The 24,683-nt window shown below is 47.9% G+C and overlaps 1 protein-coding gene and 1 long non-coding RNA gene across 3 annotated transcripts in view; one reads left to right on the top strand and one right to left on the bottom strand.

Annotated features, from left to right (window-relative positions):
* Window positions 1-14,870: 14,870 nt before the first annotated feature.
* Window positions 14,871-18,540, bottom strand: LOC146762997 (uncharacterized). 2 transcript variants are annotated; one of them, XR_014952636.1, is made up of 4 exons: window positions 17,551-18,540; window positions 17,280-17,409; window positions 16,856-16,913; window positions 14,871-16,684 (listed from the first exon to the last, which is right to left on the bottom strand). It is a non-coding gene; the product is annotated as an uncharacterized LOC146762997 (long non-coding RNA). The 2 variants fall into 2 exon arrangements; XR_014952637.1 differs by lacking the exon at window positions 17,551-18,540 and having other exon boundaries at window positions 16,575-16,684; window positions 17,166-17,484.
* LOC146762993 (zinc finger SWIM domain-containing protein 6) overlaps window positions 17,901-24,683 on the top strand; it is a 325,533-nt gene continuing 318,750 nt past the window's right edge. The window contains exon 1 of the mRNA XM_085571233.1: window positions 17,901-18,450. Within this exon, the coding sequence (XP_085427359.1) occupies window positions 17,922-18,450 (529 nt within the window). The 5' untranslated portion in view covers window positions 17,901-17,921. The remainder of the gene's footprint in view (window positions 18,451-24,683) is intronic.

Raw genomic sequence — 24,683 nt, 5'->3', positions numbered from 1 at the left:
GTACTGGTGTGTCTTTGAAATGCTTATTTGCTTACAAGGTGATAAGGAGGTTGAGATTAGAGTCCTGGGTGTGTGTATCTGGTCTGCTTGCTGTATCTCAAAAGAAGAGACTTAGAAGCTATCACAACGACCAGAGTCAGACTACATCTGGAGAGTCACGCCTGCAAGGAGAAGGGGGGGGATAAAAGGAAGGTTGGGACAGAACATTTTTGCGCGCCGTTGGTGGAGCAGGAGACTCCCCGGCCGCCCAGTGCTGTGCTTTGCCTGCCTTACTCGCTTGCTGTTTTAAATAAAATTGCTTTATTGAATTAAGACACTTCAAATTGCCGTGTCACAATTTATAACATAACCAAGTCAAGGTTGCTTGTTTGCAGCTGTTCCTTCCTCTCTGCATAGCTCTGGAATACAGACCTCCCAAAACCATGAGGCAGAAAAAGAGGAATGCTCAGCTCAGCAAGGTCTTTGCAGAAGAATATCCATTGAAAGATAAAACAAACTATAAATTTAGATTTTTATTATCTTCCCAGGAATTAACACGTCTTCCCACTGGCTTTCAGAAAGTTAACGGAACTCAGGGGGCAATACTAGTGGGACAAAGGAACTTCAGACTCAGATTATAATTTGCAAAAAATTATGGAGCTACATCAATACATGTGAAAAAGTGCATTGACTTGTTTGTTCACCAAGAGTGTAAAATTAGGGTAGAGGAAAAGGGTGGGGTTCGGGGCATAGAATTTGCAGGCTTGGGCAAGGCTGGTAACCGCAAACAAAGATTGTGAAAGATCTTGCAGAACTTGCAGGAACTGATAACCGCAGCGGAAGGAGACCCATCACCTCCACTCGTGAAACCAATTGTTGCTGGAACTGATAACTGCAGCGGAAGGAGACCATCACCCCCACTTGTGAAACCAATTGTTGCTGGATAAAAAGGGACTGAAGAGTAGGAAGGTTGTCAGCTTTTGGTGGAACACAGACTCCCCAGCTGCACCCAGCGCTGTTTGCTTGCTATTGCTTGCTGTAATTAATAAAATTATTAATTGATCTTAAAAGGCTGAATCAAATTATTTGCCTCAATTTATAACAAATTTGGGGCCGTGACTCGGATCGGAACACCTGGAGAGGAGGTCTCCTAAGGAGGCGCTCCACTGCCTTTGCTTTAATAGTGGCCTTGCGGGGACACTCCTCCCCGGACTCTGACCGACGAACCTAAAATCCGATAGCAAGCAAAGAACTGCCGGCGACCCCCTTAATCTTTGTGCACAAAGCCCCAGGCGAGGACACCGGATGTTGTAAGTATTTTCCGAAGGACCTGGTGTCCGGAGGAGGCCTGTTCTGGGAGAACGGGACCGCTCGGTTGGGAGTTCGGGGATCCTGGAGTGTGACAAGTGCGGTGTATGAGAGGGGAGCCAGCAGCTCGGACTCCCCAAGCAAGTGCGGACCTCATAGTTGTGTGGTTCTCATATCCGGCGACGAACTGGGCCACGAACTGAGGGAAGCAAGTGTGTGTGTGTTAGAAGGCACTCCAGAAGATGGGTCAGAGCAAAAGCAAGCCTGCTGAACCCAGGGTTGGGGGAATCCCTGTAAAACTTCCCCATATTCCAGAGGATAGTCGATTAGGCTTAATGATTAAATATTGGAATGCCTTTCCTTCTAGGAAGGGAAAAGATAAAGTAAAAATGGCTCATTACTGCATGGAAGTTTGGGGGGGGGGAACAAATAAGAGGAGATGCAATCCATGTTAGGGATTTTGTTTTCTGCAGAAGAAAGGAGAATGATTAGGGAAACGGGCATGAGAATCTGGGATGATGAACATCAACAAGGACCATTAGCAGATATTAAATAGCCCCTATAGAATCCCCAGTGGAATAATCAAGACCCGTTACACCATACCCATATGGGCGATTTGCAAAATATAATAATACAGGGAATACAGAAGGCTGTCCCTCGTGGACAGAATGTACAAAAGGCATTCAAGGAAAAACAAAAAAAGGATGAAGATCCAAATGAGTGGTTGGAGAGGCTGAGAAAAGCCTTTCAGTTATATTCAGGAGTGGACCCTAACACTCCTGAAGGAGAGACACTGTTGAAAGTTCATTTTGTGGTAAAATCGTGGGTGGATATTCGAAAGAATTTGGAAAAGTAAGAAGGGTGGCAAGCAAGGGGGCTGGATGAGTTACTGCAGGAGGCTCAGGTTTATGTTAGGAGGGAGGATGAGAACTACAAGAAGCAGTCTAAGATTATGTTAGCAGCTGTAAGGGAAGGACAGAGGCAATCTCCCCAAAGAAGGGGTTGTGGTCACCCAGGAGGTTTAAGGGGAGCTGGTCGACAGGTGCATGAAGGAAGACAAGGTGGAGGAGATAGGATTGTTTGCTTTTACTGTGAGAAAAAGGGACATATAAAGCAGGAATGCTGACAAAGGATGGCTGATGAAGAGCAGTTTAAGGAAGATTAGGGGTGTCAGGGGCTCTATCTGCTGGGGACAAGAGAAAGAACAGAGCCCCTGGTAAAATTAAAAATAAGTCCCCAGCAGCAAGAATATGAGTTCCTTATGGACTCAGGGGCAGAAAGATCAACCGTCCAGACCCTTCACCAATGGTGTAAGATTTCATCTGAAATAATACAGGTGATTAGAGCCAAAGGGAAACCCTTTAGAGTACCTATAATCAAGGATGTACTCTTAGAAAGTAACTCCAAATTAGGAATTGGGTCGTTTTTATTAGTACCAGAAGCAGATTATAATTTACTGGGAAGGGATTTAATGATTGAATTAGAAATAGGGATAGAGATTAATAAGGGAGAACTGACAGTAAAATTGTGTCATCTCCAGGCTGAGAATGAGAAAAAGATTAATCCAGAAGTTTGGTATACCCCTGATAATATAGGAAAATTAAGTATTGAACCCTTTGAAGTAACTATTAGGAACCCAGAGATACCTGTCAGAATTAGGCAATATCCTATATCTAAGGAGGGGAGGCAAGAACTGAAACCAGAAATAAAAAGTCTTTGAAAAAAAAAAAAACAACAAAAAAAAAGGACTTTTAAAACCATGTATGTCCCCTTTTAATACCCCCATTTTACAATGGATAGAAAATTTTAGTGGAAAAGTTAAATTTTTATATGAAAAATTAACTAATGATGGGTTATTGAAATGGAGCACCAATGATGAAGATCAGAGGCATTAAAAACTGAAGTAGTCAGTGCTCCAGTCCTTAGCATTCCAGATTTGAAGAGATCATTTTACTTATTTATTAATGTAAATGAGGGAGTAGCATATAGTGTATTAGCTCAGGATTGGGCTGGAAAAAAAAAACAAACAACAAAAAGAACAACAAAAAACCCAACCAGTGGCATACCTATCTCCAAACTCCTAGATCCTGTTAGCTGGGGGTGGCCCACATGCTTACAGGCGATAGTGGCCGCTGCTCTCCTGGTAGAGGAAGCTGGGAAGATAACCTTTAGAAGTGAGCTAAAAATGTTATCTCCCTATAACATTCATGGAGTTTTGCAACAGAAGGCCGACAAATAGATAATGGATGCCAGATTCCTAAAGTATGAAGGTATCCTAGTCTCCTCTCCTAAGTTAAGAAACAATGTGCCTGAAAAACCCAGCCCAGGTTTTTTTTATATAAAGAACCAATTACAGAACTAACACATGATTACCTCCAACAGATAAAGGAACAAACAAAAATTAGGCCAGGTCTTGAGGAAGAAAAACTAAAAGAAGCGGCTCAATTATATGTAGAGAAGTTCTCTCAAGTTCTGGAAAAAAAAAAAAAAATCGGGTATGCTATAATAGATGAGAAAACATTTAAGACAGTAAAATCTAGTCCCCTTAGCCCCAGCTGGTCAGCCCAAGCATGCAAATTATATGCTGTGCTTAAAGCTGTAAATTTATTGAAAGGAAAAATGGGACTATTTTTACTAAATCTAAATATGCCTATAAAGTAGTTCATACTTTTGGTAAAATCTGAGAACAAAGAAGACCACAAGAACTGCGATAGGGACGGCCGAGAAAGAGTGGACGCATGTGTCCTGGTTTGTAATATAAGCCTGTATTCTATTTGCCATCTGTTGGACGTTGGGCAGGTTTGTTATCTCTTCCAAGAACAATGGTTTGCTCCAAAGAGGTAATGGTTTGTTAATGGGCCATTGACTGACTCACTGCAGGCCTGGTAACGTAACACCATCCCATTGTGAGATGCTCCACCCAGAGGGGGAAGCCAAGCACTCTTTTATTGTATAAAGGGGTACCTTTTGGGAGACAGAGCAGCTCTCTCTCTCTTTGTGGGATTCCCAGAGAAGCAGCTCCTTCGGCGAGATTCCCAGAGAAACGGCCGGAGCGCGGTGAGGCGGCGGCGGCGGAGCTCGGATGCGGCCCCGGCGCAGAGGAAGACCGGCTCAACTGCCACCAGATCTTCAGAGAAAACGATACCCTTCTAAAGATCACCACTTCAGCTGCAATTCATCAGTCACTGCAAGAGGAGCAGCTATCATTTCAACTGGACTGCTACCAACACCCCGACTCCTCAGGGTGTCAGGTTGTGGACTTTATCACTAGTTTTGTTTGTACCAATTGCATTTGCCTTTTTAAATTGTTACCTAGTTTTCTCCTAGTAAAGAATTGTTACTCCCATTCCCATATCTCTGCCTGAGAGCCTTTTAATTTAAAAATCCTGGTAATTCGGAGGGAGGGGGTTTACCTTCTCCATTGCACAGGAGGCTTTTGCCCTCCGTCACAGACTCCTGTCTTGTCAAACCAAGACAGCATGCCAGTCGATTTAAAAGTCCGGCCACCATGGATGACCAGTGGAAAGTAGACAGCCAGCCTAGGAATTTGAAGGTTACCATTAAGAAAAATCTATGAACTCTGTGTGCTGCCGCGCTCCCGCCCCGGTTCCCTTTGTCTCAGCCCTGGCTAGCTCTTCTCTGGGGCGAGAGTGGGCGATTGAGGCACCCTCCGCCGCTCCCAGCTGGGGTTTGGAGAGTGCCTTTGTGGGTTCCGGGCAGCGCTAGCACGCCTCGCGGTGGTAAATGAAGAGCGGATCCTGCTGGGGGCTAAGTCCGAGTTTATTGTAGCCCAACGGGGCCAAATGTCCTAGAACGGTGCCAGCCAACAGGAACAAGCACAAGGTGCTTGCACTGGCTTATAAACTGTAAGGGAGGGGTATCCAACAACCAATGGGGATAGGGATAGGGGGTGGCTCCGGGATGGGGGGATATGGTGGGGTCCAATGGGGGAAGGATATGGGGGGAGCCCCAGGTCCTCGCCCAATCACCCGGTGCCCTGAGTAGAAGCTTCTGGATGGATGGGAAGGGGCACCGAGTGACAGACAAGGCACCGGGGGGGGGAGTAAAGGGAAAGACCGCGCCCCTTCCAGGGCGATGGACAGCCCTGGAGAGGCGGGAAGGGAGGACAAGGCGGGAAAACTGGGGACAAACCAAGTTGCACACGGGGGTACAAAGGAATAAACCGATACATAATGTAGGGATAATAAAACATACAAATAACGCAACTCCACATCTCCTCCTTTTTTTGTTTAAAAAGAAAGAAAGGTGAAGAGGATAAAGTAAGTCTTTAAACGGGGGCTTCACAGTTACTGGGCTCATTTTGAAACCAGATGTTTCCTTTTTCTGGAAATTCTTCTTCTTTAAACCCTTCTTTGTTCAAGGGTTTCAGTTCATCACTATGTTAAAGCTTGTAATAAACACAATGAGTCCCAGCAGCAGCAAAAGTCCTGGTTTTTTTTAGAAAACAACTGAAATTAATAGTCGAGGTAGGGGAGGTCTAACTCAAAGGGGAACAGAGAATCCCAGGAGCCAGAGAGGGAAGAGGGGGGACCAGGTGAGGGGGACCTTTTCCGCCGTCGGAGGGCGGCGTACCCAACTTGAGGACTGTCTGGTTTTCTCTTCTGGGTCTTAGGGACATATGGTCTGACGAATTTGGAAGGGACCCATCTCAGGCCTGAGGGCGTGGATACGCAAGCGTACCCCCGTCCCCAGGTGACCAAGTCATAGGGTCCTTCCTGCCGCCAGGTCTCAGGGTCTTTAATGAGAACTGGCGGCTTTTCCCTGACCTTGCTCTGCTCGTAGGAATTAAAGTGCCTCGCGATGGGGGGGTTGAGGCACTCGAAGGAACAGTTTAAGAAATTGATGGTAAAAAGGGCCCGCGCCAACTGAACCTGGGGGGACTCATTTTTAGCTGACGACTGTTGTTGTTTAAGCATCCTTTTGATGCTTTGATGAGTCCTCTCTACCACGGCTTGACCTGTCGGGGAATAGGCGATGCCAGTTTTATGTTCTATTCCCCATTGCTGCAGGAAGCCTGCGAATTCCTTGGACGTGTACCCGGGGGCATTGTCTGTTTTTATCTGTTTTGGGACGCCCAGCATGGAGAAGGCTTGTATCAGGTGTTTCTCTACTTCCTTGGCCTTCTCCCCTGTGTGGGCAGAGGCGAAAACTGCTCCAGAGAAGGTGTCCACGGAGACATGGACGTACTTCATCCTCCCAAAGGAGGGGATATGAGTAACGTCCATCTGCCACACCTCACAGGACTTCAGACCCCTAGGATTAGCCCCTGCGCTCACCGATGGTAGAGGGAGCGACTTACAGGACGGGCATGTGGCCACAATGGCCTTGGCCTGGTCCCAGGTTAGATGGAACTGCCGGACCAGACCAGGCGCATTTTGGTGGTAAAGCTGGTGGCTGATCTTTGCCTGCTGGAACTTGTCCAGGAGTGGCGCCAGCTGTGCGGGGGCGGCAGCGAGGGAATCGGCACGGCGATTGCCCTCCGCCAAGAACCCCGGCAGGTCGGTGTGTGACCTGATATGCATCACATAAAACGGTTGCTCTCGGTGGGAGACTAGCCTTATCAGCTTTGAGAGCAACCTGTTAAGGGCATCGTTGGAGACACCTTGCAGGATTGCATCCTGTGCTCTAGACACTACACCTGCTACATAGGCTGAATCGGTTACTAAATTAAAAGGTTCAGAGAACCGCTCAAAAGCTCTAACGACTGAGGCCAACTCAGCTACTTGAGGGGATCCTTCCACCTCAACAACATCCGCCTCCCACCGCTGAGTTTGAGCATCTTTCCAAGTCACTACTGACTTGTGGGACCCTCCGGACGCGTCTGTAAAAACTGTTAGAGCCTTTAAGGGTTTTTTGCTCTGAATTTGTTTTGTTGACAGAGTGAATTGGATTTCCGAATTGAAAATTTTGTGGGCCGGTCTCAAAACAGAAATTTTTCCGGTGTAGCTGTCCAGTGCAAACTGCAATGATTCATTCTCTTGCAGCAGGTGTTCTAACATTGCCTTTGTGAATTGGCCCGATTCCAATTTCAAAGGAATGTGGATGTGATCAAAGTCACACCCCGCCAGCTCCCGAATCCGCGTTCTCGCTTTGCGGATTAGTTCTGCCACCAGCTCTTGTGGCCGTGTCAACCTTTTGGATCGTGAATGACTCAGGAATACCCACTCTATGATGGAGAGTGGGTCCCTTTTGTCCTGATCCTTGCCCTTTCCTAGGGTGTCTGCCCACTGAAAGATGACTCCGTGGAGGTGTGGCAGTCTGCCCAATATGATGAATCTGAAGGGCAGGCCCGGATCATACCTGTGGGCCTGCCTGGCAGACATTGCCTCCTGAACCTTCTGCAAAGCAGCTTTGGCCTCTGGAGTGAGTTCCCTGGGAGAACTAGGCTCTTCCCCCCCCTTCAATAAATTGAAAAGAGGGGCTAGGTCTTCGTTGTTAATACCTAACCAGGGTCTCACCCAATTTAAAGACCCACACAGCTGTTGCACGTCGGCTAGAGTCTGAATTGAATTTTTTATGGCCAATTTCTGTGGAACAATGGTCCGCTTGTTTATCTCCAAACCCAGGTACTTCCAAGGTGGCATTCTTTGAATCTTATCCTCTCGCAGCTCGAACCCTACAGCAACCAACGCACTGGTTGTCAGTTCAAGCGCGTGTGTAAGTAAATCGCTGTTGGGGGCACAAATAAGAATATCATCCATATAGTGCTGGATGATCACGCCCTCGGTGGCTGCACGCACAGGGGACAGCAATGAAGAGACGTACCACTGGCAAATGCTTGGGCTGACTTTCATGCCTTGGGGAAGAACTTTCCAGTGGTATCTCTCCATTGGGGCTTCTCGGTTGATGGAAGGAACCGAGAAGGCGAACCGTGGCGCATCATCAGGGTGTAGGGGAATTTGGAAAAAACAATTTTTGATGTCAATGACAGCTAATTCCCAATTTTCTGGTAACATCGTGGGGGACGGCATCCCTGGCTGGAGAGGACCCATGTCTTCTATTACATTGTTGATGGCATGAAGGTCATGAAGGAGGCGCCACTCGTCTTTGTCAGGTTTTTTCAGGACAAAGACGGGGGAATTCCAGGGGGATGTTGTTTCCTGGATATTCCCTTTGGCGAGTTGCTCCTTCACGAGCTCCCGAAGCGCTTTTAATTTCTGTTTCTTGAGCGGCCACTGCTCTACCCACACTGGTGTATCTGTGAGCCAATTAAGTTTCCGGGTAGGACGCTCCTCAGTGACTGTTGCCCGAAAAACCTGAGGGGTCGGGATGTTAATTGTGACCCCCCACTGGGCCATCAGGTCTCTCCCCCATAAGGGTTCCGTGTAATCTAATACGAACGGGCGTAAATAAGCCGATTGTCCGTTCGGCCCCTCAAATTTTATGATGTTTTTTGATTGCTTTGCCAATTGAGAACCCCCTACACCTTGAATTTTCCCCGCCACGTTTTGCAATTCCCAGCGTGACGGCCAATCCCGTGCGGGAATGACTGTCACGTCTGCCCCTGTATCCAGGAGACCGCTTAGGTGTTTGTACTCCCCATCCTTCCGCATATAGCAGGAGAGCTTTGGTCTTTCCTTCCCTATGACCTGGGCCTGGCACACCTGGTAGCTCTTCTTAGCTGACTTCTTCCATAGATCCTCAGGGTGTGCCGGGGGCCCAGATGCTTGAATGGCCTGGGCGATGATTTGGCCCTTGGGAAGGAAGACCGGAGGATGGGAGCAGTGCAGCCACACCACTAATCGCTCGGTGTTTCTGGATGTCAGGGATGGTGCAATAGTGACTTCGAGAGGCGTGAATTTTGTGTCCCCAAGAACGATGTACTTACTGTGGAGGTTCCTCCAGGTTCCCGGGTCCTCTGTGTCGACAGCGATGGAGTGCCAGTCGCTGTCCCTTAGGTGCAGAGCCTCAGTCAGGGCCAACCTATATGGGGAGAAACCAGATACGATGTTAAGTATCGGCTTGGGCTGGTTCAGGCCTCGACCCAGCCAGGCAGTGGGAATGAAATCCACATCTTCCCTCATATAGGCTGGTTTGTCAGCCATAATCTGGTGTGTCAAGTCCAGTGAAATGTCCTCAGGTGGGCATTGCAGGTAGTCGTCCCTCCCCTCCTCTGATGTTATAGAACCCACCATATTTATGGCCTCGCGCAGGGAGGGACTGCGCTGATGACTCAGTTTTTTTGTTTTCCCCCCAAGTTGGGGGCACTCTTTTCTTGTCGCTGCTGTTTAAACCTAAAAAACTCGTCCCTCAGCGGGAATTGGGAAGCCCAATGTCCCTTCTGCCTACATAGATTGCAGGCCTGATGGTGCTGTTGTCCCCTCGGGGGTGCTCCTGTAGGGCGGCGATCTGGAGAAGGGGTGGCTGGCGGTGTCACGGCTTTAACGAAGGCTACTCTCTTTGTTGGTGGTTTAAGAGTCTCTGGAATGTCTTTAGCAGGAACTGTCACCTTCCTCGCACAGACTTGCAGCATGCTTTGAAGGGTAGGCTCAGGGTCCAGGGGCAGACTGAGGATGGCTTGCCGGCACGCGTCGTTAGCGTTCTGCCTCGCAACTGTGGCAAGCATCCCCTCTCGCAGCCTCTCGTCCGGGACCTGAGCTTCCATCGCGTAATGCAAGCGATCCACGAACGCGACAAAAGGTTCTAGGGGTTCCTGCTTTAGGGACAAGAAGTTAATAACCGTACCGCTGGGTCTTAACTTAAAAAACGCCTTTTCTGCTGCCCTAGTGCTGACTTGCAGCGCCTCTCTGGGGATTTTTTCCGCCTGCTTGGTCCCCATTTTCCAATCCCCCTCCCCGCACAAGTGGTCTAGCGATATTACAGCCCCATCCTCATCCCTAGAGCTATCTGCATTGGCCCAGAGGTCAGGTAACACCTCTCTGATCTCCCGCTTCCACTCGGACTCCCAGATGAGGAATTCTCCGTGGGTAATTAAACAGGAGAAGAGAGTTCGCATGTCTGCTGGGACATATTCTTTGGAGGAGAGGGTTGCTTTTAATAAGCCTCGGAAGTATTCGCTTTCCATCCCGAACCCCTTCTTGGCCTTGCAGAGCTCTTTGATGGTCTGCTGGGGGATGGGGTACCACTGTGCAAGGGGCCTACCCCCCTGCCGCGGGGTACAGGTGACAGGTGCGGCCGAGAAGGCAGGCAGGGATTGGGGTGGATCGGGGTTCCCACGCTCCCCCCCCCGGAACCGAAAGCGTGGGAACCGGATGTGGGGTCGTGGGAACCAGGGGACGAGGCGTGGTCTGGAGCAGGGGGAGTGGTATGGTGGGGACTCCCCTCCCCAGGGGTGGAGCTGAGGGGTGGAGTGTTGAATAATTCAAAGAAGGAGGAGTCGGCAGGGGGTGGAGGAGGGAGGTGGGCGGAGAAATCCGGGGAGCAGAAGGGGTTGGTCTGTCGGAAGGGATTATGGGAGGGGGGAGGACAGGGATCATGGGAAGAAGGAGCACGAGTGGCGGGAAAACCCACGCGGTCACCACCATCTTGTGTCCTGGGGAAGGGGGGAGAAGGGAAGCCATTTTGTGGGGTTTGGGGATGGAGGATGGGGGATGAGGGATTTTCGGGGGTCTGGAGTAACTGAAAACGAACGGAGTCTCTACGGGACGGGGCTGTACAGCGTGGGGAAGAAGGGGAACGGGTAGAAGCAGAGACAGTGCCTGCACCGCTCTGCGGGGTGTCTAGGGTATTCTCAGAGGGGCCAGAATCTGCCTGCGGGCAATGCCGGGATGCCTGTCTGATAATACCCGACTTCGGGAGAGAGGTAGAGTATTGCCGCAGTTTTCCCGCAGCGCCCGCCGCAGCCGCGGGAGCAGCGACAGCAGCTGCCCTGCGCCCTGCCGCAGCCGCAGGAGCAGCGACAGCAGCCGCCCCGCCGCAGCGGCAGCCTCGGGAGCAGCGACAGCAGCCGTCCCGCGCCCCGCCGCAGCGGCGAGCGCCGCATCGTACTGCAGCGACTGGGCTGAGGGACAGGGAAGCAGAGTAGGGTTATATGAACTACCCGCCGAACTGGGGATCGGTTTGTTTGCGGCTGGCTGTGGCAGACTTTCGTAGCGATATTTAATTATATCGCGAATTTGGAGAGCCAAATGGGTGAATATGGAGAGAGAGAGATCCGACTGTCGCAGGATCTCCTCCGCTACCTGTTCCCAAAAAGGGGCTTGGTATAATTTAGCTGCCGAAATGTCAGGGAAAGTCTGCGACAACCACTGAACAAACTTCTTAACTTCAGATTTTTTAACCTTAATTCCCCCCACTAAAAGGATACCCACAACTTGGGAATAAATGCTCTTCTGCGGCACGGACAGCCTTGCACCCATGGCTGTTAGATGTTAAATCGTGCCGCAGCGCCTACGATTGGGAAAACACGAACGAAAAACAAAAGACCACACTTCCGGCTTTGCCGCGGTCCTTAAGCTTCCCGCCCAGAAAGGGAAGCACCAAAACCAGGAATTTTTTCCCCGAACCCCGGGGAAAAAGAAACCCACCAAAAAGGGATCCTTCCCCTAAACCCTAGGGGAAAGGAACCAACCAAAAAAAGGACCGGGAAAGCCCCAGGGGCCCCTATACTCACAACCAAAGGGGTCCGAGAGGGAAGGGTGGAAAAGAAAAACCAATCGTAGGATTCCTCCGCGAGAGGATCGACTCCGGAGGTGCGTTCCAGAGCTGCCGATCCTGTCCCCGAGAGTGCCACCCACTAGAACGTGGGACTGCTCTCACAGGGGTAGCTGACGGCCAGGAGGACGATTCTTTGGGTCTGCGCGACCCGAAAATCCTCAAACGAGGGTCCAACGCAGCAAAAACGGGGCCGCTCGTTGGGCGCCGGCTGCTGCGCTCCCGCCCCGGTTCCCTTTGTCTCAGCCCCGGCTAGCTCTTCTCTGGGGCGAGAGTGGGCGATGGAGGCACCCTCCGCCGCTCCCAGCTGGGGTTTGGAGAGTGCCTTTGTGGGTTCCGGGCAGCGCTAGCACGCCTCGCGGTGGTAAATGAAGAGCGGATCCTGCTGGGGGCTAAGTCCGAGTTTATTGTAGCCCAACGGGGCCAAATGTCCTAGAACGGTGCCAGCCAACAGGAACAAGCACAAGGTGCTTGCACTGGCTTATAAACTGTAAGGGAGGGGTATCCAACAACCAATGGGGATAGGGATAGGGGGTGGCTCCGGGATGGGGGGATATGGTGGGGTCCAATGGGGGAAGGATATGGGGGGAGCCCCAGGTCCTCGCCCAATCACCCAGTGCCCTGAGTAGAAGCTTCTGGATGGATGGGAAGGGGCACCGAGTGACAGACAAGGCACCGGGGGGGGGGTAAAGGGAAAGACTGCGCCCCTTCCAGGGCGATGGACAGCCACTGGAGAGGCGGGAAGGGAGGACAAGGCGGGAAAACTGGGGACAAACCAAGTTGCACACGGGGGTACAAAGGAATAAACCGATACATATTGTAGGGATAATAAAACATACAAATAACGCAACTCCACAGTGTGCATCATTTAAGTCGATCGCAAAGGAGAACAAAAAGGGATATAATTACCTACTTATTAGTAATTATTTAGTAGTTTATAATAAGGTAGATTATAATTATTATCCTTTTGTATGTGTTAGTAATTATTTTAATGATTATTTGATAATTTGTAATAAGGTAGATTGTGATTGTTGTCCTTTTAAGTGCTTTGCATGTAAAATTTGCCAAGAATGGTGGCAGGTCCATTGCCAAGAGGGGAGGCTGTCAACTGGGGTCTGAACAGAAATTGTGTTAAAATCAAGAAAATTGAAAAATCAGTAGATTTGTTTCGAGTCTGAGGACTGGTAAAAAATATACACCAAAGGAGTGTATCAGGAAGTTTTTGTTTCCATAATAACGAACCCACTCGATTTGTTGCCCAAAATTCTAAAAAGGTGTTGTCAGAGGGAACTAAAGGGGTTCCCGTGCGACCCACCCCCGGTTAAAGATAAAAATAGGGAACAGTGCGAAGTTAGGCAGGAGCAGGGGAAAGGACGCCCAGGCGAGTACCGCTGCTGCCGAGAAGATGATTTACCTCGCGGCTCGAAGCACCCAAGTCGGCGAGCGAGGCAGAGTGGAAAAAGCAAGGTCCCCCCCCCCCAGATAGAATAATGCTAAAATGCTCCAACTATTGCCAACCGAGTACTAGGCTCCCCCAGACGACCGGTCTGATTGCCTCTGAAACACCAGAAAGGCTACAAACCCAAGAGGGGAAAGCAAGATATTATGCAATAAAAACAAGGTCAGGACCCCACCCTTATTGGCAAATTATTAATATGTTAATGCTTTGTACTGTATAGCAAAGTGAGGGTTCCCCAGCTTTGCACCAACCCTTTAAGTAGACAATAACTGGAGTAAATAGTAGAGTAATTCAGAGTCAGATAACATCCAGACCCCCTAGTTTTACCCACGGTTATGCAAACTAGCCCCTGTAGAGCCCTGTTTTAATAACATAGGATTTTATATGTGTCCAGCATCGAACCCAGGGAAAGGGTATTGCAATTACCCTAGGGAATATTTCTGTAGGTACTGAGAGTGTAAAACAATAGCCTCAAACTGGCAAACAGCAGGAAATAAAATTAGAATAGTAAAAAGAAAATTGATGGCAGCACACCTAATGCTGATCAAAGCCAAATATGAAACTGTCCTTAGAAATCCTGAAGTAGGAGAGACTTTGATTCTAGCCCACCAAGAAGTAAAACGATTTGATGAACAAAATGATAAAAGAGAAAATGGGCAAATGTGAAAAACTGCACTGACTTGTTTGTTCATCAAAAGTATGAAATTAGGATAAAAGGGTGGGGGGGGGGGTCGGGGCATGGATTTGCAGGCTTGGGCAAGACTGGTAACTGCAAACAAAGATTGTGAAAGATCTTGCAGGACTTGCTGGAACTGATAACCGCAGCGGAAGGAGACCCATCACCCCCACTTGTGAAACCAATTGTTGCTGGATAAAAAGGGACTGAAGAGAAGGAAGGTTGTCAGCTTTTGGCAGAACACAGACTCCCCAGCTGCACCCAGCGCTGTTTGCTTGCTATCGCTTGCTGTAATTAATAAAATTATTAATTGATCTTAAAAGGCTGAATCAAATTATTCGCCTGAATTTATAGCAATACAGAGGGAGCCCAAGGAGATGCATACCTGGTACTTATGGCAGAATTTCAAGATGAAAGATGCCATTACTTCTTCATGTACCTCCTAGCCCAGAAATGAAAAATGCTTCAAGAGCATCCTGTGTAGCTATTAATATTCATACTTAATGGGAAGTAGACATTCCTTCTGAGTAGTAGATGTATTAAAAAGGTAGATCTCAATTTTCACTATAAAGCTTCTTTATTATGACAGGAAGAATTCTTCCAGTGGCATTAGTGTGTTATTTTTATTTCAGCAGCTGGTTAAGAAAAGCCATTACCCAATTTAGAAGAGCATTTTTACTGACTTACTAGACACTTGTTTAAAACAGAAATAGTGCTAGAATAACATAGAAGAAAAAATACTTTAGAATGTGAACAATTATTAACAGAGAGTGATGGGGTGAAAATTAAATATCAATTTCCTCTGCTCTTGTACACATGCAATCGTTAATTTATTCCTTTTTATTTGCTATATATTCCATTTATCTGCTCTCAGAAATACTGATATCAATACCATATTAATAGTAAAATAAAGTACTTCATCCTTATCTCTTGTCTGTAGCATTCAGGCTCCCAAATACCTCTAAAATTTAGTAGGAATTAAGTTATAAATCCAGTAGATCACTTCTAAAGTATATACTTAAAATGATGAAAATGCAAGTTAATACCTCAGCAAGGTATCTGTGAACTTACAAAACTGGTACCTCAAGAGTAACTGCTTTGTACTGTCTATACCCAGAAGCACAAGCATCAGTTTATACTCATTTCCTGTTCAGAAGGTAGAGCTCACGATCCCAAAGAAAAAATACGTTATAGCATATACAGAAAATTAACTCTGCAGAACACAGTTGAATCCCTGTACATAGTCTGCAATTTAAACTCTTTGAATTAAAAACCATTAGCCATTTTCTTAACATAAGCAATTGAATAGCTGAAAAAGTTCTTTACCTAGATGTAAAAAGATTACCTATGAAATGACAAATCAGTGATACTGTCTATGAGTTTAGCAGTATGCAAAAAAAGCAAGTACTTGCATATTTTAAATAATCTTCAGATTTTCTGGTGATCTTTTGTGTGGGAATCCAGAGCTTCCCTCTGGTTGCCCTGGAGGGCCTGGGACCCTGGCAGGGGGTCAGGAACCCCCCCTGTACAGAGCCCCGAGAGACACTGTCTCTGATCTCTGTCCATGGAAAAGAGTTTTCAATCTTACAGGATGAATTACAAGCTCTGAGTGTTTGATATAAGTAATAATTAAGTGTGGCACGGGTGAAAAAGTAAAATTTTAAGTTTCTAGATTAGGGGTTCAAAGGGGACAAGATGGAGGAAATTGGTAGTGTCTTGTCTTTTTTCTCCTTCTTCATGCCCTCCATGTTTCACTGTAGTGTTGGCATTTTTCTATTGGTTTAGGCTGGGGACACACTGTTCAACGTAGATGACAGATATTGGCACATTATTGTAAAAATAGCACACGTAGTTTGTGGTATATAATGTTTGTAACATCTCACTGAGGGGCAGAGCCCTGCAGGCTACCCTGCAGGACAGACCTGTGGCAGGGCAGCAGAACACGTTATAGATAAGCAAGAATTAACAACCTTGAAAACCAGCACAGATTAATTATGGCTTCTTCTTTGGCAATGGGGCAGAAAGACAGAGACTTTTTACAATGGCGGAATCATCTATACCACAAATTCCGACACTTTTTTTTTAAAAAACAGTCTGCAAATCTTATACAGGTCACTGAATTTCCCATCCAGTTTTAATGGAAAACACAGTTTCTGCAAAGCTTTTTAAACACCTGTTAAAAGAATAAACTACTGGTGTAGTCTCAGGTTTTAGTGAAAAAGTAGATATCAAGTTTCAAGTCAACAATGTTATTTGTACTTCTTTTATCTTACACCTGACATTCTTTCACTGATTTCCCTGATGGAGTAATCTCCCAACTATGTATTTCCCAGGTAAACACCTGCATTACATCATAGAAAATGTAGTCTACCTGGCTAAACTAGCCTACATGAATGAAGCAACTAGGCACTCAAATGACGGCTTCTGCATCGTATACTATCAAGTGCTGTTCATTGTTAAATTCAAGCAATATGAATAAGTGTTTTAAACTGCAAGCTGCTATGCAGGAGTCTTATATTCTCAGCCTGCTACTGAGGGTATTCAGCTTTTTTTTTTTTTTTTCAGGAAGGCCATTTGATTTCAGGAGTCAGTATGATCCCATAAATTGCTATGTTTTTTAATGAATCCTGAAAAATAAAAAGAATACTTGTCACTTCATGGTCTGCAGCAACTGCGAGCATTATGCACCGCACCGCTTGCAAAAAAATTAACCGGTACAGATGGCAAACACTAGCCTTTTACAGACCTTTTTAACACTCGGGCAAACACAAAGCGTTAATAGCGTTCAGTTTACTCACCACGGGTCGTGTCACGGAGCCCTTCATCTTGAGCTACCAGAGCGGTTCCAAGCCGGACCTGTGAAGCGAGTCGGCTGCGTGGAGCTCACACCTGGCTACAACCTGCCCACACACAAACACGTCCACAGCTCCCGCGCGACCAGCGAGCCAGCACATGTCGGACACCCCACGGGACGGGAGTCCACCCCGCTGCCCAGCGGCCGTAGATACCGTAGTATCTCCAATAAACAGGAAATTTAGGTTGCATCTTACTGAGATACCTCAAGGACTTGTTGCAGGAACACGTGGGTTCAGCCACCCCAAAACTTACCCCAGAAGAGCAGCACCTCGACAGCAACACCCCAGCTTCGCCCATTTCAGACCGCCTCTGAGGCAGGAGCCCAGGCCAGGCCACTCAGCCCCACATGGAGCCGCTCATAAGTACCTTCTACCTGCCCTCCGAGGCGCCTCTGCTGCCTCCCAGCAGCCCTCAACTTCCGCGGAGCTCCGGTGAAAGGCGGGCGTCACTCTCTTCACCCAGGAAAGGCTCTTGAGGCAGGCCAGCCCCCACCTTTCTGTGGACGAGAATAGCTGCCTCAGCCGTTACTATACTTTCCAGCTGCAGGGCACAGTTCTAACCCACCCCCGCCGGTTTTCCCAGCGGAGGTGACCGGGTTGAGACCGCGACAGCCCCACCCCTGCATTCCATTCCTTACATGACGTCAGAGAGGGGCGCCACCAGCCACGCTCCCTCTTCCCACCAGGCATGAAAGGTGCTCTCAGACTTGCGCGCGTGACGTCGGGGGGAAAAAAGGCGACCAACACATCAGTACAGAGTCTCTACTCCAGGAACGCGCGCACCATCCCCCACTTACGCAGGGATTAAGCTTTCCTCCGGCTGTTCTATTTACGTTTATGGCGTCGATTTGCATAAGACTCCGCCCCCCACCGTGGGCGAACAGCCGGTACCGCCCCTTGCGGCCATGTAAAGGAAGACGGGGCGTGACCCAGGAGTGGCTCGCGGCCTTTCTGGTGCCGTTTATACAGTCTACCCACTTCCGCTATCCGCTTAGAAGCGGGTGCTATCATGGCGGAGCGTCGTCAACTCCCTTTCCCCGCTAAGCGCCTCTGCTGCAGACCTGGCTATGGCTCGGCTAGCAGGTCAGGCCAACGGGGGGGCGGCATTAGCCTCAGCAGCGGGGTGCTCTGCGCCGGACCCTCCTCTGCAACTGCTACTGTAGCTGCTGCCGCTGCTGCTCTGGGGCTGCTACCGCTCGGCAAGACCCAGAGCCCCGAGTCCCTGCTGGACATCGCAGCTCGCAAGGTGGCGGAGAAGTGGCCTTTCCAGCAGGTAGAAGAACGGTTCGAACGGATCCCAGAGCCGGTGCAACGCAGGATTGTCTACTGGTCTTTCCCCCGCAGCGAGAGGGAAATCTGCATGTACTCCTCCTTCAACACCGGCACTGAGGATCTTACCACCGCCCCCGGGGGGGCCGCCGGCGGTATCGCGCCCGGTGGGGGCGAGGATACCGCCGCCGTCGACGAGAACCGCCTGCCCTTTCGCCGGGGCATCGTTCTGCTAGATGGCGGCTATGTCGATAATGTCCTGCAAGTCGGTGAGTTACCGGCCGGGACCGCGTTGCGGAACCGGACCACGGCCACCTGGGTAGGGCGCTGCTGGTCTCCTCAGAGGCGGGTCTGCCCCTGACGCGTCACCCACCTATTATCGGGGGAGCCGCCTCTTGCTGCTCGGCCCAGCGGCCGGAGCCACCCCACCTTCTTGGTGTGTGCTACTCCCCCCCTCCTCCCGCTCTCCCCGCGGTGCGGCCTTCACTCTCAGGCTGTAATTCGGGCCGGGCAACTTCCTCTACCAGTCTCCTCCTCCTCAGATCCAGAACATGGATTAACTCCTTTGCTCTGCTCTGTGACGTATTCATGACGCCTGCCGCCAACGGCCGGCCCGGTCTCTGACAGGAGGGTTGGGCACGCTGCCCTTTGCCTGTCCCTTTAACTTTCCCGACGCGTTGTGCCTGCTCCATGTAATCCAGAGCGTGTAATCCCGTTTGGCTCTGCTTCCTTCTAGCTTCCCACATTTGGCAATACGAGTCATCACCATACCTCGAGCCACAATAGCAAGGAGATGCCTCCGCTTCCCCCCTCCCCCCCCCCTCCCCCCCCTTCACAACCGCTGGTTGAAATGAATCAGCAGAAGGAGGACGACGGGGGAAGAGGGCGGGAGGCGCCTCGATCCAAAATAAAGAATTAAAAGAGGGTGTGGGCCCGCAGGAGTGGGTGTGTGGTGCGGGGAAAGCTGCAAACAAAGGCATTTTTAGGGCGGCGGCGAGCCAGAGCGTGGAGGCGCGATTTGCTGAGGCCTCACCACTGGGGGCAGCGGGGGAAGTGGATGTGACGGCGGGGAGATGCTGCAGCTTGGGCGCGGAGGGGCTCACGGATTACTTTAAGATGAGCCCCTGCGTGACAACGGCGAGGTGAGGAGAAAATTGTTGCTCTTCTTCTGGAGCAATACTTCCCTCCCCCCTTCCGCTGCTGTTCCCGCACGAAGTGACCGCCGCCTTCCACTGTTTTTTCCCCTCTGCGAACTGGTGCCCCTGGTTAATTCCTTTCTACCTCTGTTTAAAGGGCACCGGAGGTTGGTACTTTCTACCCCTACGGGGGGGGGGAGGCGGTTTTGCCTTGCCGTGTGTCTGTGTGTGCGAGTGAGAGCTATTACCTCCACCCGCAAGCAGGCACCGTTGGGGGGGGGGGGGGGTGGCTCTGTGGGGAAGGGGTTTATGGCTTCCCCAGGAAACTTTCGCTGAAGGTGCTGCTCTTGCACTTTGTGCGGCCCGGACACATTACTGTATGCATTACTATGCGCATTGCCGTGCGGTGGTGCCTCGCGCTGGAGGCGGCGACTGGACACTTTGTTCTCATTTTAACGTTTATGTTCTCATTGGTTCCCCTACCATGCTACCCCAGTGGTTAAAAGCAGCACTAAGCTTGTGCAAAACTGGTGGAGGAAAGAAGTGCATTGGAAGCCCTGTTGAACACTGCACAGTGTGAATGAGTCCATTTTCAGGACAAAAATTACTTCCCTTTATGGTAAAGAGACATTTAACGGAGTTTTATGCAAGCCTGTCTGGGATAGAATGCTTTGGCTTTCTCAACTGCTTGCACTGGGGGAGATTACAGCTTATCAACAAGGCTTGCTTTCAACAGTAGCCTTTTTTGATGTGGAAGGATTGATTTGGGTTGCTCACTTCCTAGAGTCCTCCTACAGGTCTGCCTAGAGGATTTTGGCTGTCAGACTCTTTTAAGATGCATAAGTGAGAGACTGAGTCCTTAAGCTGTACATAGTACGGTACTTTACCTCTTGGTTGTCTCCTGCTAGAAAGGATCCTGCATGACCTCCAATACTAATGAAAGCATCTAGTTTCCTTCCTAACTTCTGCTGGTAGTCTTTATTGTACATCTTTATCTGGGCTTTTAAACTAAACACTTCACCTTCCTGAAATGAGGAAATTTCTTAGTCTGTTGTCTTTCCTTCTCCATTGCTGTGCTGCTAAGTCTTCTAAAATTAAATGCCTCCTTTCTGTCAAATTGTATTTTAGGCTGATCACAAGTGTTTAATGTGATACTTTTGTGAACTGACCATGGTTTTATGCAAGCTAGGTTTATTAAAGTACCAGCTTGAACTCTTGTCCCCTTAGTGAATGAAGAGCAGTCAGGTATATCAGTCCTTCAGGTTTTATACCAATTAATTTTTCATGTCTGTCTTCCTTTTAACCCCTTCACTTCTACCCAAACTTCCTCTGCTATTTTGAAGGCATACAGTTGGAGAAACTGGCTGTTCAGAGTAGCATACTGAGCTATATGCAGTTTTGTTGCTCACATGAAGCTAACAACTAGGGAAAAGAACAATCCCTGTGAGTAATGCAAGAGATTCTTTAAACACAGTCAAATAAAACAAAAGCATTTTGTTTTGAAGCTTGGCTAAGCTATACTCAGTGTAAGAAGTACTATCCCAGGAAGGCTGAAGGCTAATAGGACCTGAGTAAGGGAAGAGGAGAGTAGCAGTACTTGTACGCTTCTTTTATCTAAATGAAATTCTTAAATTATTTCATCTGCTATTGGTGGATGTATGTACTTTAATTATTATGCTTACACAAATCCAAGATTGTGACAGATTCAGGTTAGTCTAAAAAAAGTATTTACAGTATTTACATTACATTTTATTTGTAACCAAGTATGTTTTGTCTTTAATCTGGGGAAGACTTTTTTTTTTTTTCCTGTTTCAAAAAGCATTTTTATTGGAAAGGCATTTAAGAGCCTGGGTATTTTGTGTCCTACAGTTGAGTGAGCTTCCTCAAACCTGCCAAACAAAACACAGTGGGATTTATGGTTTTTAGTGGAACAGACAGCTCACAGTGGATGTTCTCATTGCAACTCTGGGGTTGAGTGAAAAAAAATCTATCACCATAAAACAGAACTTACCTACTTCTTTGCTTACAAACTTGCTCACAAGTTCAGAATTTTGCAGAACTGGTTAAGGAATCCTGACTTGTACTTGCCATCCTTTCCAAAGTCCTCCAGAAGCATTATGAAAATACCTTCACACCAGCTTAAGGTAAGAATGCTGTCTCTGGGTGCATGGACAGAAGCTGCTTGCTGTAATTTCCTCTTTGGACCTTCATCTTTCACCTTCCCAAAAGACAGCAGATAAAGTCCTATAGTTTCCTTTCCAGTCTCTGTTGGGAGACAATTTTGTTGTTGGAGCAATTTTTGTAGAGTGATGAATGTGCCACTAGCTGTGCCTTTGCATAGTTTTTGTTGCTGCAATAGGTGTGAAGTTATACAAAGTTGTTTGACCTAGTTGAGAAGTCTAAGACAATGCTCAGGTTTTTAATTTTGAAGATGAGGAAGAGGTCATATTGGGTTCAGATAACTACTACTATTATAATAGTTTTGTTTTATCCACTTTGGTGTTATTTGAATTCAGGTCAGTGAGTTCCTGTCAATTTCTGGTGGGTTGACCTTGGCTGTCTTCCAGGTGTCCACCAAAGCCTCTCTATCACTCCTGTCAGCAGCTGGACAGGAGAGAGAAAATATAATGAAAGGTTCAAGGGCAGGGAGAGATCACTCATCAATTACTGTCACAGGCAAAACAGACTTGACTTGGGGATATTAGTTTAATTTATTACCAAACAAATCAGAGCAAGATAATGAGATATAAAAAACAAATCTTAAAATACCCTGCGACAAAGTGAAAATTTATCAGGGTAGAAATCCATTTGGATTTAGGTGAAATGTGCTGCTTTGAGCTTGCTAAATATGCTGTTTAGTCTGGTAACTGCAGTGCTAGCAAAACTACCCCAGCTAAGGAGAAAAGAATGCAAATTTCCACACTGAAGAGATAAGAAAGACTCCTTGGACCTTGAAACAGACAGGGCAGAGTGACCCAGGAGTTCTTTCTGTACTTTCTGACAAAAACTGAGTACAAGTGTAACTAGCTGTAAGTGTAACTTGAAATCAGCAGAATGAATATGCATGAACCTATTGTGAAATTCTATGCATATGGAAATTAGTAAGGGTAATAAAAAAAGATTGGGAGTTCTCAGAAGTGTGCATGTCCATTGAAGGGCAATGAGTCCCCACATGCATCCATGTGAATAAACATACCATTCCCTACAAATCTTTATTAGAATTGTGGAGTTTGATTTTTCATCCACATTTCAACCCAACCCCACCAACCCCTTTTCCCCATGCTCATCTTCACTCCCAAGTTCTCTACCTATTTCTCCCAAGCAGCACAGGGGGATGGGGAATGGGGATTGTGGTCAGTTAACCACACATTGTCTCTGCTGCTCCTTTCTTCTCATGCTCTTTCCTTACTCCAGAATGGGGTCCCTCCCATGGGAGACAATCCTTCACAAACTTCTCCAGCATGGGTCTTTTCCATGGGGTGCAGTCCTTCAGGAATAGACTGTTCCAGTTTGGGTCTCCCATGGGTGTCACACAGGTCCTGCCAAGAGCCTGCTCCAGCATGGGCTCTCCCATGGAGTCGCAGGTTCCTTCAGGGCACATCCACCTGCTCTGGCATGGGGCTGTCCATGGGCTCTGCTCCACCATGGGCTGCAGGGGGACATCCTGCCTAACCAGAGTCTTCATGGACTGCCAGGGAATCTCTGTTCTAGAACCTGGAGCACCTCCTACCCCACCTTCTCCACTGACCTTGGTGTCTGCAGAGTTGTTGCTCTCACATATTCACTCCTCTCTCCCAGCTGTTGTTGTGCAGCAGTTTTTTCCCCTTCTTAAATATCACAGAAGTGCTACCACCATTGCTGCTTGGCTTGGCTCTGGCCAGCAGTGGGTCTGTCTAGGAGCTGGTTGGCACTAGCTTTGTTGAATATGGGTGAAGCTTCTGGCATCTTCTCACAGAAGCCACCCTTGTAACCCTCTCTTTGACCAAAACCTTGCCACAAAAATCCAAATACAGAGTTATGCTGTGCAGATGGCAGATTTAGATCATCCAGCAGTATCTTTAAATGTATCCATCTTTAAAGATAAAATTGTGTGCAGACTAGGAGATGTGGCTCATGAAATTACTTTCACCACACATTTTCTGCTAAATGCATCCCAGAAGATCATCAAGTGCTTGGATAGACTTCCATCAAGTTGAATCTGTTATAGAGTTAGAATGTGAGTATTTGGTCTGTTTTAGCTCAGAACACACTGGCAGAAACAACAGGCACAAAACTGACTATTCAGAGTCTTTAAGAGATACCCTTTTAATAGTATCTTCTCATAAATAACACTGTACCAGGTTGTTGTGGTTTGACACTGGCCAAATGCCAGGCACCCACAAAAGTAATTTACTCATCCTCTCTTGCTCTCAGCTGGGCAAAGGAGAGGGGAAAAAAAAATTAACAAAGGGCTCATAAACTGAGATGAGGACTGGGAGAAAACACTCTAAGGGCAAAACTGGTTCAAATTTAAATGTATCAAGTAAATTTATTATTAACAGTCAGAAGAGGATAATGAGAAGTAAAATAAGCCTTTAGAATACCTTTTTTTCCCCTCAGCCCTTCCCTTTTTCCCACCAACAGCGCAGGGAGACAGTGTGGGGGATTTGGTCAGTTCGTCACCCAAGATCATTTTCTGTTTGCTCAGGGAGAGGAGTCTTTTCTCTGCTATGCTGTGGAGTCCCTCCCATGGGAGACAGTTCTCTGTGAACTTCTCCAGCATAGCTCCAATCTCACAAGCAGCAGTCTTACCAAAACTGCTGCAACATGACTCCCACTCCCATGGGCAAACAGTCTTTCCAAAACTGCTGTGGTGTGTGTCACTCATCCATGGAGTGCAATCTTCTAAGGATAGGCTGCTCTAGTTTGGAAGCAAGACCCCTCTCTATGTCTCTGGAAGCAGGGGCCCTCTCTCTCCATTTGGGTCTTTCACTGGATCACAGCTTTTTCTGGCATCCACCTGCTCTGTCGTGAGTACTTCTCTCATGGGCTGCAAGTAGATCTCTGCATGCCCTGTGGACCTCATGGGCTGGAGCACCTCACTTATAAGGAAAACCTGAGGGACCTGGGCCTGTTTAGCCTGGAGCAGCAAAGGTAAAAGCAAAACTGAACCCTGTGCTGTTTATTATGAAGATGCCACAGACAGTTGAGATTTAGACCTTATATTTGTAAGAAAAATGTGACATTCACTTCATTAGATGCAGTGGTTGTGAACTTTTTGAAATCCTTCCACTTTTAATTGCTAAAAACTTAAAATACCTTCCTGATGATTGTAAGATTTTTAATATCTTTTTGCATTCTGGTTATTCTGAATACAATTTGGTGCA

Source organism: Lonchura striata, chromosome W, assembly GCF_050655825.1.
Source record: "Lonchura striata isolate lonStrDom1 chromosome W, ASM5065582v1, whole genome shotgun sequence".
Lineage (NCBI taxonomy): Eukaryota > Metazoa > Chordata > Aves > Passeriformes > Estrildidae > Lonchura > Lonchura striata.
This window is presented reverse-complemented; position numbering and strand designations above follow the sequence as displayed.